Source organism: Camarhynchus parvulus, chromosome 14 (assembly GCF_901933205.1).
Source record: "Camarhynchus parvulus chromosome 14, STF_HiC, whole genome shotgun sequence".
Taxonomy (NCBI): Eukaryota; Metazoa; Chordata; class Aves; order Passeriformes; family Thraupidae; genus Camarhynchus; species Camarhynchus parvulus.
Genome location: NC_044584.1, coordinates 2909462 through 2925802, shown reverse-complemented (window position 1 = coordinate 2925802; position 16341 = coordinate 2909462). Strand labels below are relative to the sequence as shown.

Here is a 16341-nt window from a genome sequence, read left to right as displayed (position 1 = left end):
TGGTTATCAAGGGTCCTGATGCCATCCAGGGTATCTGTGTCCTGAAAAACCACGGATCCAGAATAGTTTGGGTTTGAAGGGACCTTAAAGGTCATCTCATTCCAAGCTCCTGCCATGGGCAGGGACACCTTCCACTGTCCCAGGCTGCTCCAAGCCCTGTCCAGCCTGGCCTTGGGCACTGCCAGGGATGCAGGGACAGCCACAGCTGCTCTGGGCACCCTGTGCCAGGGTCTCACCATGCTCACAGGGAAGAATTTCTCCACAATATCGAATTGAAATCTCTTCTCTTTTACTTTAAAACCATTCCTCTTTGTCCTATGACTCTCTGTCCATGTAAACAAGACACTCTCCCTCTCTTTAATAAGCTCCTTTAAGTACTGGAAGACTGAAATGAGGCACCACTGAAGCCTTTTCTTCTCCAGGCTGAACACCCTCAGCTCTCCCAGCCTGGCTCCAGAGCAGAGGGCCCAGCCCTGGAAGCATCTTTATGGCCTCCTCTGGACCCATTCTGTGTGCAGAGCACCCCACCATGATCCTCCAGGCCCAGCGGGCACAGGAGCCCAGGGCGGGCACTCTCTCCCAAGAAGCAACAAAAGGGAAATGAGCAAGAGCAGCGTTCATCCAGAGCAGAGCCACAGAGCAGGGCCTCCCATGCACACCATGCAGTGCTGCTCTCCCATGCACACCATGCAGTGCTGCCCTCCCTCCCATGCACACCATGCAGTGCTGCCCTCCCATCCACAAACCTCCTCCCCCACACACAACACACCCCTCCCTCCCCTCCCACCCACACCAAACACCCCCATGCACCCCATGCAGTGCTGCCCTCCCATGCACACCATGCAGTGCTGCCCTCCCTCCCATGCACACCATGCAGTGCTGCTCTCCCTCCCATGCACACCATGCAGTGCTGCTCTCCCTCCCAGGCACCCCATGCAGTGCTGCCCTCCCATGCACACCATGCAGTGCTGCTCTCCCTCCCATGCACACCATGCACTGCTGCCCTCCCTCCCATGCACACCATGCAGTGCTGCTTTCCCAGGCTGCAGTGGGGAGGGGACCAGAGCAGGAGAGCCAGGCCTTTCGCAGGGGCCCTGCCCTCATCCCTGGGTACAAATTGGTGCCAGCCTCCAGCTCCCCAAGCAAACAGCAGTGTCAGCCTGGGCAGGGAGCCCAGAGGGCACAGTGCACAGCAGTGGGTGATGGCTCCTCCATGCCTGAGCTCCTGTGGGATCCCTGCCAGCACCGCTCCTCCTCGGTACAGGAACAGCCTGGACCTGCCTGTCCTGAATGGGCAGGAGATCAGCTGAACTCCTGCACCCACTGCAAATGTCCAGAGCAACCCTCTGCCATGCCATGAGATACCCCTCAGTTCATTCCCACTTCTGCTCATCCCCAGCTCCCTGCTGCTTCCCACTGCTCATTCCTGCTTCTCCTAACTCCCTGCTCCCAGGCTGCTCAGGGTCAGCTCTGCACTCCCTCCCCAGACTGGCATTTGCTAAATGACTACATTTCTCCAAAGTGCCTTTCCAGGATTCCCTTCCTTTCTCTGCACTCTGAAGTATTAAAGCCTCTCCGCCTGCCTGAAGCTCAGACTGAATCCACTGGCCAAACTCCAGGGGGAATATTTTATAAGTTTGCTATACAGCTTCAGTGGCTCAGCCCCACTGCCAGGATACCCCAAACCAGCACCAGAATCTTCTTTAAATATGTTGTGTGTAAAGAGATCTGCCTTGGAGAGGATTTGGGGTTGGAAGTGAGGACACCATGTTCATGACCCCTTCTGGAGGGCTGCACTCCCCTTCAGCCTCCAACCTGCACCCGCCCAAAGAGCACCCACCCCACAGACCCCAGCATTTCTCTTTCACCCTCCACAGCTCTGCCATCCCACTGCCACCAGAGATGTTGGTGATGGTGTTTCATCCTTTCCTACAACCAAAGCTGGGAGCATTCTCCAAACCTGTGCAGGTGGTTTTGGGACAGTTTCTTGCATCGCTGAGTATCCCCATGAGTATCCTGTATGGAGAGGTGGTCCTGGCATTGCTTCTCATGCCCCACAGCTCCCTGGTGTCACTGGCACTATCTCTTTCTCCCCACTTCCCATCAGTGTCCTCCTCCCTCTGCTCAGCACTTGGAACCTGAGCTCCCAGCTGAACAACTCAGCCAGCACAGCAGCAGTCCAACAGTGCCTATATGTGTGTGATTATCATCGTTCCTGCAGCAATAATGTCTGAGGGAAGGAGGCACTGAAATGAGAACCTGGCTTAGGAACACATCACGCTTATTATGAAGGTCCTTAATGCTTCCAAAATGTAAATACTGATTTCTAGAGCCTTTAAACCACCAACATTTTACGAGATAATGATTCAGCAAGGAAACACTTTCATCTAAGTGCTGGCATGGCAAGATTGGAGTCTGGGAGATGAAATGTTCTGCTGTAAGGGCCAGGTGACAAAGAATTAGCTGCGGAGACAGCTCCGTGTAATGACTTTGAGACAAACAAACAGGAGCTGCTGCTTTCTGGGAGGTGCTTTCAAAGGCTCCTCCCGTGTTTGCACTTCTGAGCCTGGAGGACAGAGGGTGGGGGCAGCCCTTAATCCAGCTGGAGCCAGAGCCATGAGGTGCCTGCCCAAAAGGGCTGTGGGACCCTGTGGGATCCCGCTGTGGGATCCTGCTATGGGATCCTGCTGTGGGATCCTGCTGTGGGACCCTGTGGGATCCCGCTGTGGGATCCTGCTATGGGATCCTGCTGTGGGACCCTGTGGGATCCTGCTGTGGGATCCTGCTGTGGGATCCTGAGGGATCCTGCTGTGGGATCCTGCTGTGGGATCCTGCTAGGGATCCTGCTGTGGGATCCTGCTGTGAGATCCTGTGGGATCCTGCTGTGGGATCCTGCTGTGGGACCCTGCTGCTGCAGGGCACGCTCTGAGACAGCCGGTCTCTTCTGCACGGCCACCATGCCAGGGCACAGGAGGAGAGGATCACTGGAGAGCATTCTGTCACTCCAGCTCCATTCTCCTGACACCTCAGGGTGCCTGGCAGACAGTCCCAGCTCCCTGAGAGCTGAGCAGCATGGGGGGAATGAGGGCAGCTCCCACTGCAAAGCAGGGACACTTTATTAAGCCCAGGTATTTCAGTCTGCATTTGCTAGGGGGTTTATGAGTGTCATTACTACCAACATTTCCTTCTGCTTTACAGAAAATGAGTTCCTGACACTGAAGAGCAAATATGTGCCAGGGGCAATTAGCAAACACACCGGACAACTTCAGTTCCTGTCAAGGGACTTCCACCCAGCCCTGCCAGGAGAGTTATTACCTCCTGTCCCAGGAAAGCCTATTCCTGTCTCTGGGCATGGTGTCCTTGCCCCTGGGTCCTCAGCCAGTGGCTCCTCGCTGCCTTGACAGAGAAGTCAGGGCCCTGTGTTAGAACTCTGGAAGCCTGGATATTCTGACAGCATTACAGCTGTATCAGCACCTTCCAAAAGTGGGGTGGCAAAGGAGTGAGCAGTTCAGGGACTGGACTGATACCACCCCATGTTTCTTCCCTGATCCCTGCAAACTCTGGTCAGATCCCAGACAGAGCAGAGTTGCAGCCAGGCCCTGCCAGGGGCCCAAACTGCATCAGATGAGAGTTGTTAGGCCAGGATAAACCATTCTGACATCTGAACACACTGTTTTGCAAACACAGGAAGGCACCTGTACCTGTTCATGTGGGATGGCTGGAGCAGTCAGTGCAGGTGAGGATACCCATGCACATGCTGGTTAACAGCTGCACTTGTGGCCATTCCCAACATGCCAGGTTCCTCTCTCAGGTATTTCAGCTACAGGAGCTCTTTATGAGGCACTGCTGGTCCTTCCTTGGCTGGTCTCTGCCCCTTTCACTTCTCAGTTGATGTAACTTAAGATTAATGCTTCATCATTCTTGACTCAGGCTGCATCCCTCCATTTCCCATGGAAGAGGGAACATTACCTGCCAGACTAAAGACCAGGAGACCCTGCCATGGGCCAGCCCTTACAGGAACATCCATCAGCACCACCACTGAACCCTTGCAAGCAGAAGGGCATCCCCCAGAGCAGGCAGCAGCTCCGTTCTGGGCACCTCTGACTTCCTACAGCTGAGGTCCACCTGCACTGCACCTCCCTGTGTGCTTTCACTGCATCTTGGGGAGATCTGTACCTCATGGATGGACTGGGAGGAGGGGAAGGGCCATCAGAGGCTGATGGGTGAGGGTGGACACATCCCCATGCCCTTGATCAGCACTGGGATGTTCCAGGAGCTCAGGAAACACACATATGCTGCCTGAGACAGACTGACGGGAACTGGGAGGTGAGGACACATTTCCATTTCTGAAGGGAAGGGGCAACAAAGGAAGGAAAGGAGTCACTCCAGGAGACACAAGGAAATTCAGCAGATGGAATATCTGATGTCCACTGAGGAAGAGGGCACCTGATTAGAGAGAGCTGAACATGGCAGGAATGGAGCAGGAGTCACTCCCAGGACAAGCAGTGACAAAACTCACTGCTGAGATTTCTGGCATGTGTGTCTCCTTTTTCTGCTTTCAGGACCAACACCTGCTATGGGAGAGCCCCAAAGCCTGACACATGAGCAGGATGGCTCTGACCCTGCTCCCACAGGGCTTTGGTGGCAGGTGAGCCAATGCCTCAGAGCTGGAAAAGGAAAAGCAGAAGCACAGTCAAGTTTGCTCTGGCACATGGGAGCTGAAGGACCAGCTGCACACTGCCAGACTTAGCTCACCACCCTCATTGCACAGATGCGTCCAGGAACTACCACAGCAGGGCTCAGCTCCTGCCATGCTCTGGCTGCTCACCACCACCTCGCCCAGGGCTCGGGGAGCTGTAATCTGGGCTGTGGAGCTGCTGCACAGGAGCTGAGCTGTCTCAAGCCCCCAGCAGGGCCACCCAAGCTCTGGCATTTTCTAGCAACCCTTCTCTGCTGAGGAGGACGAGCTCCAGCCCTGCCAGAAACTGAAGGGCTCCACAGAGAGCACCTGGTCCAGCCTTGCAGACGGGTTCCAACAGGCACAGTGTGGCACCAGCTGGTGGATCAAAAAGCCAGATGGGATGGGGGCAGTGGTACCAGGCCACATCACAGCCACAAACTTACCCATCACAACCCCAAAACAGCCACTGAGGAGTGTAAATGGGCTGGGCATTAACCAAAGTCACAGTGTTATGACCAGACATGTCACAGCTGCTGGGCCAAACCATGGAGGTCCCATGGCCTCATGGCACAGAGAAACAAACTCCCATAAAACATCCTGGGTCTACAAGAGCACCAGCAACCCCACTCTGACCCAGCAGCTCCACACCTGCAGTGAGATGGGAAGCCCATGTTCTCCCATTCAAGGTAGAGAAACATTCCTCATTTCTCAGAGGAGCTTAGTTATAATTGCAGCACCACAAGTTGTTGCTACCAACCACCAAAACCACAGAAAATGACAGGAAATCTGAACAGTAAGAGCTCTTTAAAGATTTCCTCAAAATCTCCTACTTCAAGCCTCCCCAAAGCTTCAGCTGGAACTGAGACATGGGAGATGCTTCAATCTGTTCTAAACCTGCTTGTCAGACTCCTCACAAACACAGCACTACACTCAGGAGCACCAAAATCTTGGACAGCTGTTGGGAGAGGTCACACAAACACAACCATGAGCTCTTTGCCAAATGTGTGTTGTTCATGTTGTTGTGGCATCCACAATGACTCCATAATCTCCTGTGATATTCCTCTGATCTCCCAGAAAGCCATGCAGGATTAAACAGATATTCTGTATTTCCAGAAGTCTTTATCTGCCTGGGGTCTTGGAAAGCTGATGAGCTGCACTGCCTTGGGGTGAACAGGCAGAGAAGCTCCCTCAAATCAGACTCTCGGTACAGACCTAGAAACCAGCACTGAGTTTTAAAAACTCTTGGTGGCATAAAGAGGAATCAGCAGACAACTGAAGAGCATGCACACACCCCACACTTGTTCTCCCAGGACAGACAGAGAGCAGGCGGATCTGTACAACATCTCCTGGCACAGTCTGTCACCCCTGGACCTGCTCCCTCTGAGGCCAAGCCTGGCTCAGACCGAGGATGCTGCCACGCTGCTTGCACTGCTGGGATGCTGGGGAAAGCAGCAAAGAGTGAGCAAGAGCAGGACAGTGAGCTTTGGAGGGGAAATCCTCAACCCAATTCCTTCTGAATAGTCCAAAGCCAATGCTCCCCTGACAATCCTGCCCATCAGAGCACTGTCCCACAACTTCAATTCCACCTTTGTTTTTTGGTTTGGTTTTTTTTCAGAAGAAAGGTGATAACCTGAAGACCTTCACTGCCCCAAGCAAAGCAGGAGCAACACAAGGTCCCATGGGCGACGTGCTCAGCAGCACAACACCTAATGCAGTGCCAGGGCAGAACCCAACCTCTCAGCAGGGCTTTTAACAGAGTTTGCCATTATCCAAATGATGATGGGAACAAACCTGTCCACCCAGCAAGCACAAGCCTGGAAGGTGCCATGCTGTGGTGAGGTTCTGTTACCTAATCCACACACCAAGCAGCCAACTGCTTGTGTTGGTGGAGTGGGTTGCAGTAACTTTCTCATGTCCATAGCTTTAAAGCCCCCTTGGCCTCCTCTCCCCCTGCAGCTCACAGAGCTGCACCAAGCACAGCAGGTGAGACAAAGGCACCAGCAGCTGTGGAAGATGCACTGTGAGATCTGTGACACACAGCAAAACCCTTGCATTCTGCAAGGCAGCTCAGCTGTGCAAACCAGGAGCAGAGGGAGCCTGAGGTGGGAAAGGTCAGCAGTGCTCCCCCCTCTCCCAGCTCTGTCCCCCAGGCTCAGTCAAGCTGTCGTGGGTCCTTCTGACCTGATGGAAGGATTTGCATATGCCCTGAAGCCAGCATGACTGACAGCCCTTCCACTGTTATCCTCACTTGTGTAATTGCAGCAGCTATTCTTGTACACCGAAATGTCTAATCTTAGCAAGCCATGGAGCTGCTGGGTAATGGGGACCAGCCGGGAATTTCCATGCAATTACTCACCACTGCTACTGGCACTTACTTTGGCTGGTAAAAGTCCTTCTTGTCTGCCGACCCCAGGCTCTGCAAGACACAAAAGACAGATGTATTTATTTTTTTAACCCTTTGCCAAGCGAGTGTCACTGATGAGGATGTGTGGGGAAGCACTGAAAGGCTCGTGTCTGTTATTTTCCTGTCCGATGGGTCTCAGTGTACTGGCTGGACAGGACAGCTTGGCCCTCCAGCCATAGGCAGTACCCACAGCATCAAAGATGTAAAAATAGAGAGTTAAACTAGAGGTGAGAGGATGCATTAGATCTGAACTCAATGTACTCTGGCACATCTGTGTCTCCTGCAGAAAAGTGGCACCTTGTGTCAGGAGGGGACTCAAGTCCTGTCAAGTCCACCCAGCTGGAAAGAGGATGAAGTGCAGGGTTTGGTAGAGAGGCTGAGCCACCACCACTGCAAAGACCCTCTGGCAGGTCAGGGGCTGAGCCCCAGGCCCACAGTTTCTGCCAGGAGCAGGACAACAAAATTCTTCCGCCAGGAACACCACATCAGGCCTCAAGCACATGCAAAACAGGGAGCAGAGACAGCCCCGATGCTCGCTCAGGTTCCTGTCCCTCCAACTCCACCCCAGCATAATGGAGTAGAAGTCTGAGAGCACCACAGATGGGCTGTGCCATGGTTCCCTGTGAGACCCCAGTGAGGCCAAACCTCCCCATGGGGCCCCTGGGGGTGCTGGGCACGGCACTGACCCCAGCTGGGGTGCATGGCCAGGTGTGTGCATGGCACACAGAGAGCACGTGTGCAGCTCCTCACGCCGTGAGGATGGGGCCGTGTACCCCACACACATCCCACTCTGTCCCCCAACACACCTTGTCCCAGAGGCACCCACAGCAGGGCCTGGCCCTGCTCCGAGGCCCCAGTGCATGACAGGAGCTCCCTGAGCACAGCATGGTCCCTGCTGTACCGAGGGTGTGCAGGGCAGGCTGTGCCCAACGCAGGGGGATGCCCATGGCAGGCGGCACCAGGACAGACAGACACAGACCGACCAGACCTGGCTGTCACCAAAGCTCTTACATCGCCACAGCCCTCTCCTCCTCCTCCTCCTCCTCGTCCTGGGGATGATCCTTGTCTGTGCACCCTGTGGGGTGGAGGGCCGGGAGCAGCAGCGCAGGGTGGCCCCGCCACCGTCCCTGTCCCCGCGGGTCGGTGCCTCTCGCAGGAGCCGCCGGGGCTCGGGGCGGCTGCTGGAGTTTTGCTCTGTGGTTGCCAGGCAATGGCGAGCTCCAACTCCAAACAGCGGGAGCAGCGGGACCGAATGCTAATCAGGCCCGCAAGAGCAATCCCAAAGCTTCCCTTTGCCAGCCAAAGCCAAAGAGAGCTCCCACCAAAGCCAGCAGGGAGAGGAGGACCCCAGCTTTTAAACAGACAGGGATCCACTGTCACCAAAACATAACCCAAAGGGAGCTCTGGCCACGCCAGCAAGATGGGGACGTGGCTCTGTGGTGGGTAATCCTCTCCATGGCACGGAGATGTTGGGGGGTCACCGGTGCAGTGGGGAGGCTGCAGCCACCCCAGGGCACAGGGTGTGACAGTCTGTGTGTGACATCCTGGTGCTCAGCCCAGGGCACACAGAGGCCTGAGGGTAGAGCTGGGAGCACACAAGGAGCACCTTCCATTTGGGGTGAGAAGCTCATTGGGAAGGACTGGAGCTGTGTCACGGGAGGTTTTGGTTGGATATCAAAAAGATTCTTCCCCCAGAGGGTGCTGGCACTGCCCAGGCTCCCCAGGGAATGGGCACAGCCCCGAGGCTGCCAGAGCTCCAGGAGTGTTTGGACAATGATCTCAGGCACAGGGTGGGATTGTTGGGGTGTCCTGGGCAGGGCCAGGAGTTGGACTGGATGATCCTTGTGAGCCCCTTCCAGCTCAGGAGATTTTCTGGTTCTGTGTTTGTAAGATGTCACCTGCCCTGGTGCTGACTGTCAACAAGCAAGAGCTCTGAGAACCCCCCGGGTGGAGATGGGTTCAGCCCCTGGCTGGCCCTGCTGCTCCTCTGACCCCACAGCAGCAAGGAGCTGCAGCAAAGCCCCACAAATCAATGGCCAGACACCAAATTGGGCTGATCCAACACTGGCACAATCTGCTCAGACAGGTGGTGGATTCTCCATCCTTGGAGACCCACTGGACATGGTCCTGGGTGTCCAGGATAATCCAGGTAGGTGATCCTGCACTGAGCAGGGGCTTGGGCTGAGAGATCTCCAGGAGATCCCCAGATCTCCCAAAGCACTCCGTGCATTCCTGAGGAAGCAGAAAAACAAGCACAGCAGTAATTGCTCAGGGTGAGTGATGGCACCTGAGCGATGGGAGCTGTCCTGCAAGCCCAGAGCACCCCCAGGAACAGCTCCACCCCTTCCAGCACAGCATTCCCATATGATATTTCCTTACTTCCTTAAACTTGCACCCAAAACCCAAAGTGTCAGGGGAGGATGGATCAGTTTCAATGAAGTTCATGAGCCACAACAAATTCAATTCCTTCTGCTCTCTATGCTAGTGGGGATCACAGAGAACTGCTGATACTTAAGGAGGAATCACCACAAACAGTGTTCTCAATGCCATTGAAACAACATCTGGATAACGTGCACCTCACATAGCCAGACCCTCCACCCAGACACAGTGGAGGTCCGCTCCCATCAATGCCATAGCCAGTGGAAAACTAAGATTTTAGATATCTGAGATAAAACAATGAAGAACTATGCAGAGAGATTAAAAAACCCCACCAATAAACTGGGCAGTGATTACAGCAATGATGAGCCAAAATTACTAATTTTAATGCTCATGAAGAAAATAGCAAATAAGGAGGAAAAGCAGAATTTCAGCAACATGTCCAAGGAATTGGGCCCCGAGGAAGACCAGGAGCTTTGAATGAGCTGGCGGCTGTACCACCATCCCAAAGTCTGCCCTCGAGCCATTTCTTCCCACTTTGTGTCTCAGTTTCCCCATATTGCTCAGGCACAGCCCTTTGCCTCCTCACTCTCTTTCCAGAAGAGAACAGGACCGTGCCCAACAGGCAGATGGAGTTGCACAGGTCAATCCCACCATGCTGCATTTCTCTCTCCTAAGTAAGGTGGCCATGGATCCAGAGGGCTCTGGAGTGTCCAGGAAAGCACAATAACCACCAGTGAATGGAGCAGAGCTTGCTAGAGGCCTTTCCAAGGGCAGGGACATCACAACATCCTGGTAGGAACTGGAGCACTGAGAGAGCTCAGAGCCCTGCCTGGGAAGATCCTCCTCATCGAGGGATTGGCTAATGAAGAGGTTAATGAGGGATCACACAGGGAATGGGGGAGGCTGTGGGCAGGACTGGCCATGGGCACTGCCTGCTGTGCTGTCACACACAAAGGGACAGCAGCAGGACCGGGACAGTGCCACCAGTGCCACCTCGGTCCCACCAGGTATCACAGTCTCAGCCACACCCACAAGAGGGGAAGGGAAGGGAGAAGTGGCCAAGGGAAGGGTGGGATGTAAGGAAGCAGAGTCAGGCAAAGGGAACACACATCCTGGACCTTAGGAAAATGTCCTGTCACTGGGCTTGAGCAGAGTGTCAACACCTCCAAATGGGAGGGAGAGAGCAGGTCTTACAGCACTCACTAAACAAACCAGTGTAGAGGGGACAGGTCCTGACCTCACTGGGAACTGGGACTGGCTTTTCTTTTCCTGCCTGTTCCTGAAGCCTGGGAACTGAAAGAGGCAAAGGAGCAGAAGGTGGCCTGGTGGTTTCCTGTGCCTTCTGGGAGGAGAGATCAATTCCTCCTGGACTGAGAGGGGACCTACAGGCTTCTATCAATGCAAATAAAGAATAAAAGCTCAAATGCCAGTCTGTGTGCATGCTCTGCTCTGGGATGGTCTCCAGACTCCTGGAGGAGTGACTGCTTGTGGCCCCTATGCATCCAGGCAGAGATGGGGATGGCAGAAAGGTGCAACTACAGTGTGGCTCAGCTCCCAAAACAATCCGGGAGCCTCACAGACTCCCAGACACCTCCTGCTGCTGCTCAGGGTGCTGGAGCCCCCAGCCATGCTGAGACAGAGGGAGAGGAGCATCACCCAGCTCTGAGTCCTGTGAGCCCCACGCTGCAGCGTGAGTCACCCTCCGGTGGGACCCACTGCTGCTCCTTGCTTGCTCACTTCACGGATGACTCAGGCCTGAGGAAGCACAGTTTAAGTCCCTTAATGAAATAATTTTTATCAGCTTGTCTTTCTAAAACAAACACCTCAAGCGAGGCTTGCACCCATCTCCTCCCTTTTGTCCTGAGACACCGAGGTGAAGGACTGTGGGCGTGGGCAGCACAGAGGCACCCGTGGGGGCAGGAGCAGCCCCTGCTGCCTCGGCATGTGGCACTGGGCAGGGCAGCCACCAGAACTTCCCAGAACATGTGCTCCATCCCTCCAGTGCCCCAGCAGGGCCAGGAGAGGACGGTGGGATACAAGGGTGCTGTCCCAGATGATGCCCCCCCATCCCTGGAAGTCTCCAAGGCCAGGTTGGATGGGGCTCGGAGAAGCCAGGGACAGTGGAAGGTGCCCATGGCAAGGGGTGGGACAGGATGAGCTTTAAAGCCCTTTGTGACCCAAACCACTCCTTGATTCTATGAATCTGGGCCAACAGGAATGCTTGAATTTGTTCGTTCAATTTCACTTTTCAGGCACTAATTAAATAATTTTGTAAGTTACACAGTGCAGGTAAGATAGCAGCCCAGATTCCCTAGGCCAGCTCATCTCCACAGCCAGCCCTGCTGGTCCCTAGTCAGAATTAGCACAACATGCTGCAGACAGAAATGATGAGTGATTTAAAGGAGTGTGCTGAATTTCAAACTTCAGCCATGCTAGGAAGATTACAGACCTGGGGTTGGAAACAAGGATGCTCATGGAGGGGCTAAGACAGAGATATTGTTTTATTTATTTCTTCCTGCCAGCCGACATAAATCCTGTTGTACTTTTTCCTCCCATAAATGTTGCCAAGCATAATCTTGGCTCATCTTTTTTTCTAGGCAGTGTCCCTGGGAGAACAAAGTTATTAGCAAGGCAGAAGAAGCCTCATGCAATTATTTAGCAACTATACCAAAATAATCCCCAAAGACCGGTGGCTGCTCACAGGTGGCAGCTTTCTAAGTCACTCCAATAAAATCTGGCTCAGTAACTCCCAGCGTAATCAATGCCCACACAAACAAACCAGAGGAAAACTGAGGGATGACTGATTTTTCCATGCTAGAAGAGGATCCTGCAAAGCAAGCTCACGAGCCATTGCTGGCTGCAGGCTGTGCTGCCACACTGCCACTGTCACCTGCCAGGACCTCAGCGTCCCTGAGCTGCACTTGGAGCTGGGCTGGACCGACCCCAGGGGGATTTGGGCACAGGCAGGAGGTGCTTGACCCCCAGGGCAGGGCAGGGTGTGGGGACCATGGCTGCACAGCCTGTGCCGCCCCTCCCTCCCGCTGTCACCCTGGATCCTGGTGGTTCTGCTCCCAGCACAGCCATTCCCCAGGCTCTGTGTATCTGCAACATGCTGCAGTTATGAGTAATCAGGAGGTGATGCCTGACTGTCAGAAGGGGAATAAAATTCAGAGCCTGGGATGTGAGTGGTTGTTTGGGAGGAGGAGGAGGAAGGAGATGGCAGCCCCCACCCCAGCTCACAGCATCCCCCCAAGCAAGGGCTGGAGCAGGGGCAGGCTGGGTTCTCCAGGCAGCCCATCTCCCTCCAGCCCTCTGGCAAGGGCTGGCTGAGGAGCCAAAGGGCTCTGGGAATGCTGCCTCCCTTCTGTGGACTCCAGCACCCACCCCACCTGCCACCTGCCCCCAGCACTGCACTCCTCAAACAGCCCCAGCACTGCCAGGGCCCCGAGCTAATAGAGCCCCAGGCAGCCCCAAAACACCAACTGAGGCCAGATGAACCCTCAAATCCTAAAACTTGAATTTCAGGCTGGATGAACCAGATTGCTGAGCTGAAAATCACAGAGGTAACTCCTGCCTCCAGTGTGGGTGCCTGCCTGGAGGGAGCTCCAGGCCACCAAGCTGGGGGCAGCCCAGATTCCCAAAGGCCATCCTGGATGGAGAGCAGATCCTGCCTGTGTGCTGAAGTATGGAGCACAAGGAATGGAGAACTGGAGTGTCTCAATACAGCATGGGTGACCCAGCAACACAAACCTGGTGGCAGTGGAAGGGTCAGGTGGGGCAGGCAGTGCTGCCCAGATGGGAATGGCTGGCTCAAGGAAAAGAGGGAAGAGGACAAAACCCTCTGGCAATCACAGAAGGGCCTTTGCAGAGGATGGCATTTTGGCAAGGCCAAAGCACCCCTGAGACCACGGGGAGGGGTGTGAGCCCTCAGCCCCAGCTTCTCACCATCGTGACCCTGCCCCTTCCTGCCTCAAATGCAAAGGATCTGAGGAGGGGGTGGCAATCCCCCCCAGACCCGACCCAGCCAGGGAGGATGCCAATGGCTCCAGCACGTTCATCCTTCCACAGCTACCTCATCCCAGCCAGCTCAGAGCAGGAGCCTGACCCAGCCCTCACACTGGCCTGAAGACTGCCCTGACCTGTGCATGCACACGGGGCAGTGATGCACATCCAAGCTGGGCTTTGAGTCCAATAGAAGGTGAAAAACAAGCTGGAAATCAGAGAAAACAGAGTTTGGACCACTGAGGGGGGGAAGGAGGAGGTAAACGTGGCTATGCACACACGGTGCACTGAAGCAATCCAGAGAACAGAAGCAAGGCCTGCAGCCCCCCCAACAGAGCAGCAAACCCACACTCGGGAGCTGGGGAGCTCCTGGTGTCCTCCAGGCACCTGCCCAAGACACCACAGATCCAGTGGGGAACAGGGGCTGTTTCAGTGTCCCCCTGCTGCCACAGCCTTGTTCAGGCACCAACCCGACCCCAGCCCCTCACAATGCCCGGATTGTGAGCAGGTGAGCACCACCCTGCTCCAGCTCAGCTCAGCAGAGGGGCAGGGGCCATTCTGCCACCCACCCTCACAGCTGGGACCCAGGAGGGGAGGCCTTGGTGTTTTTCTAGGGCCTGAAATACAAACATAAACCTGGTTCTTTGGAAAATGGGGTGACCACCAAAGGGTGCTGGGCACTGCCCAGGCTCCCCAGGTGTTACAGTGTGAAGCAGTGTCCTGTCTTGGCTTTCCCACTTCCTCCCCCCGTCCCCTCTCCCTGCCTCCTGCTGAGAGCTGTCCATCAATCTCAGAAGGTCAGCAAGGCCTTCGTCTGATAGGTGAAGTTCAAAAGATGCCTCTCAGCCCTGGGGACAATTGGGCCATCCAGGTGTCATTTGTCTCCTGAGCCCCCCCCCGCACCCCGCTACCTGGTTGGTAGCTCACCTACCCCTTCCCCTCCCCCTTGCCCTGAGCTTAAAAAGACACAGGACCATGCAGTCGGGATCCGGTCAGCGTTGTCGCTACATTCAGAGGCCTGCGTGCCCAGGAATAAACTCTGGACTATGACCCCCTAGCCGGATCCATCTCCTTCTTTCCTCTTTGCCTCGCCTAAAGCTTCTTCCTCAGAGGTCCAGCCTGAGTTCTGTTGCCTGGACTTGTTCCAAGAGCCTAGCTGCCGCATACAACTAACCAAAGGTATCTCTGGGGTGTAACACCACGGCTGCCGCCTTTGGTCAGGCAGCGAGGGCCAGACAAGCCCAGGCACGTTCAACCCGGTAATATTGGGATTATATTCCAATACCCAGGGAATGGGCACAGCCCCGAGGCTGCCAGAGCTCCAGGAGCATTTGGACAGCGGTCTCAGGGATGCCCAGGGTGGGATTGTCGGGGGGTCTGTGCAGGGCCAGGGGCTGGACTTGGGTCCAGCTCTTAGGTCCAACTTGGGTCCAATCCCTGTGGGTCCATTCCAGGGTATTCCATGATTCTGTGATCCCCGCCCAGCCTCTCCCTGAGCCCCAGGGCAGTGATCAGTGATCGGAAGGGCTCTCTGGGACAGCAGCCACATCACCAGCCCCTCACTCCAAAGCACGTCTCTGCAGCTCAGCCTGGCCCTGCCAGCAGGTTGTACACTCTTCAGGGACAGGCCAACCAGAACAGTGTCAAATTTCCCAACATCATTAATTCTGTTTCCTCTTCTCCTCCGGCTTGGAGCTCAGCCCTATAGGTGCACTGCACAGTGGAGCAGGAATCTGTGCTGAAGCAGAGGAAGGAGCCAAGCCCTGGTTCCACAAGCTATGCCAGCATGGCTCCAGGGACCCCTCACCCCCCACCATCTCCCTCCCTCAGCAATTGCACCCACAAAACTGGGCTACCTGCAGCACAGACCCTCACAGTGACCTGCGGTTCCTTGTCAGCCGTGAAGGGAGGACCAGCCCCATCCCAGCCTGCCTTCCTGCGGGAGGAAAAGCGAGTCTGCTCATGAGCATCTGCCAGCACCCTCATTAAACAAGTCCCTTTGCACTCCCTCCTTGCCTTCCCACCCCTTGCAGCATCTCCCCAGCCCTGCTTTCCCCAGCTGAGCCTCTTCCCAGCCACGCTCCCCGTGCCAAGGGGAGCTCACCCACAAACCCCTCGCAGCTCACACCACGCTAAGGCTGACCCAAGCTTCAAAGCATTTCTTTACTGAGAGCTCATCCAGGAAACTTTGTTTTCTGCACTCCTATTGTACTGCTGCATGCCTGTAGGAATTCATTCATGCACAGACAGCCACGCAGGCACGCACAGGCTCTGTGCTGGAGTCTCCCCGTGCAAGGAGCTCCCGGAGCCCTGCCAGGGCCGCCACAGCCAGACCCTGCACTTGCTGCTTCTCTGGATGGAAGAACTTGTCAAATTGCTGGCAAAACCAGGGGAGCTTGTAAACCTGCCACCTCCACAGCACCCAGGGTGACAGGCACGCAGAGGCCTGGGCACCTTGGCTCCGTGCTGTCAGTCACCCAGCCCTCCAGGGTGGCAGAGAGGGTGCAGAACGTGCCAGGGAGCTGCAGGCACAGGCTGCAGTCACCCATGGCCAGTACCACCAGTGGGCTGCATGCTTCCCTTCTCCACCTTATTTTTTCTTCTCTTTCATGATTAGAGCCTGCAAACTATTACCGCGGCTTGGAGCACATCGGGAAGGAGCTGTGCTTGGGCTTAAGTGTTTGCAGGATCAGGGCTGAGCTGTGGAGCTGAACTCGCTGCTATTTATAGCGGGAAGCCCTGAGCACAGCACGTGCTGGAGGGGAGCGTGGCCGGGCCTGCATTCCTGTTAAAACCTGGTGGGTTTTTTATTTTGCCTCCTTTTGGGGATGTCAGCTGCCTGATCTCATAATTGCATTCATGTGCTGCCCGGTAT

General features: G+C 55.3%; 1 protein-coding gene across 1 annotated transcript in view; it reads right to left on the bottom strand.

Annotated features, from left to right (window-relative positions):
• LOC115909321 (ankyrin repeat and fibronectin type-III domain-containing protein 1-like) overlaps positions 1-16341 on the bottom strand; it is a 192523-nt gene that overhangs the window by 68368 nt on the left and 107814 nt on the right. Inside the window, 1 exon segment of the mRNA XM_030958540.1 lies at positions 7057-7097. Coding sequence (XP_030814400.1) covers positions 7057-7097 — 41 coding nt within the window.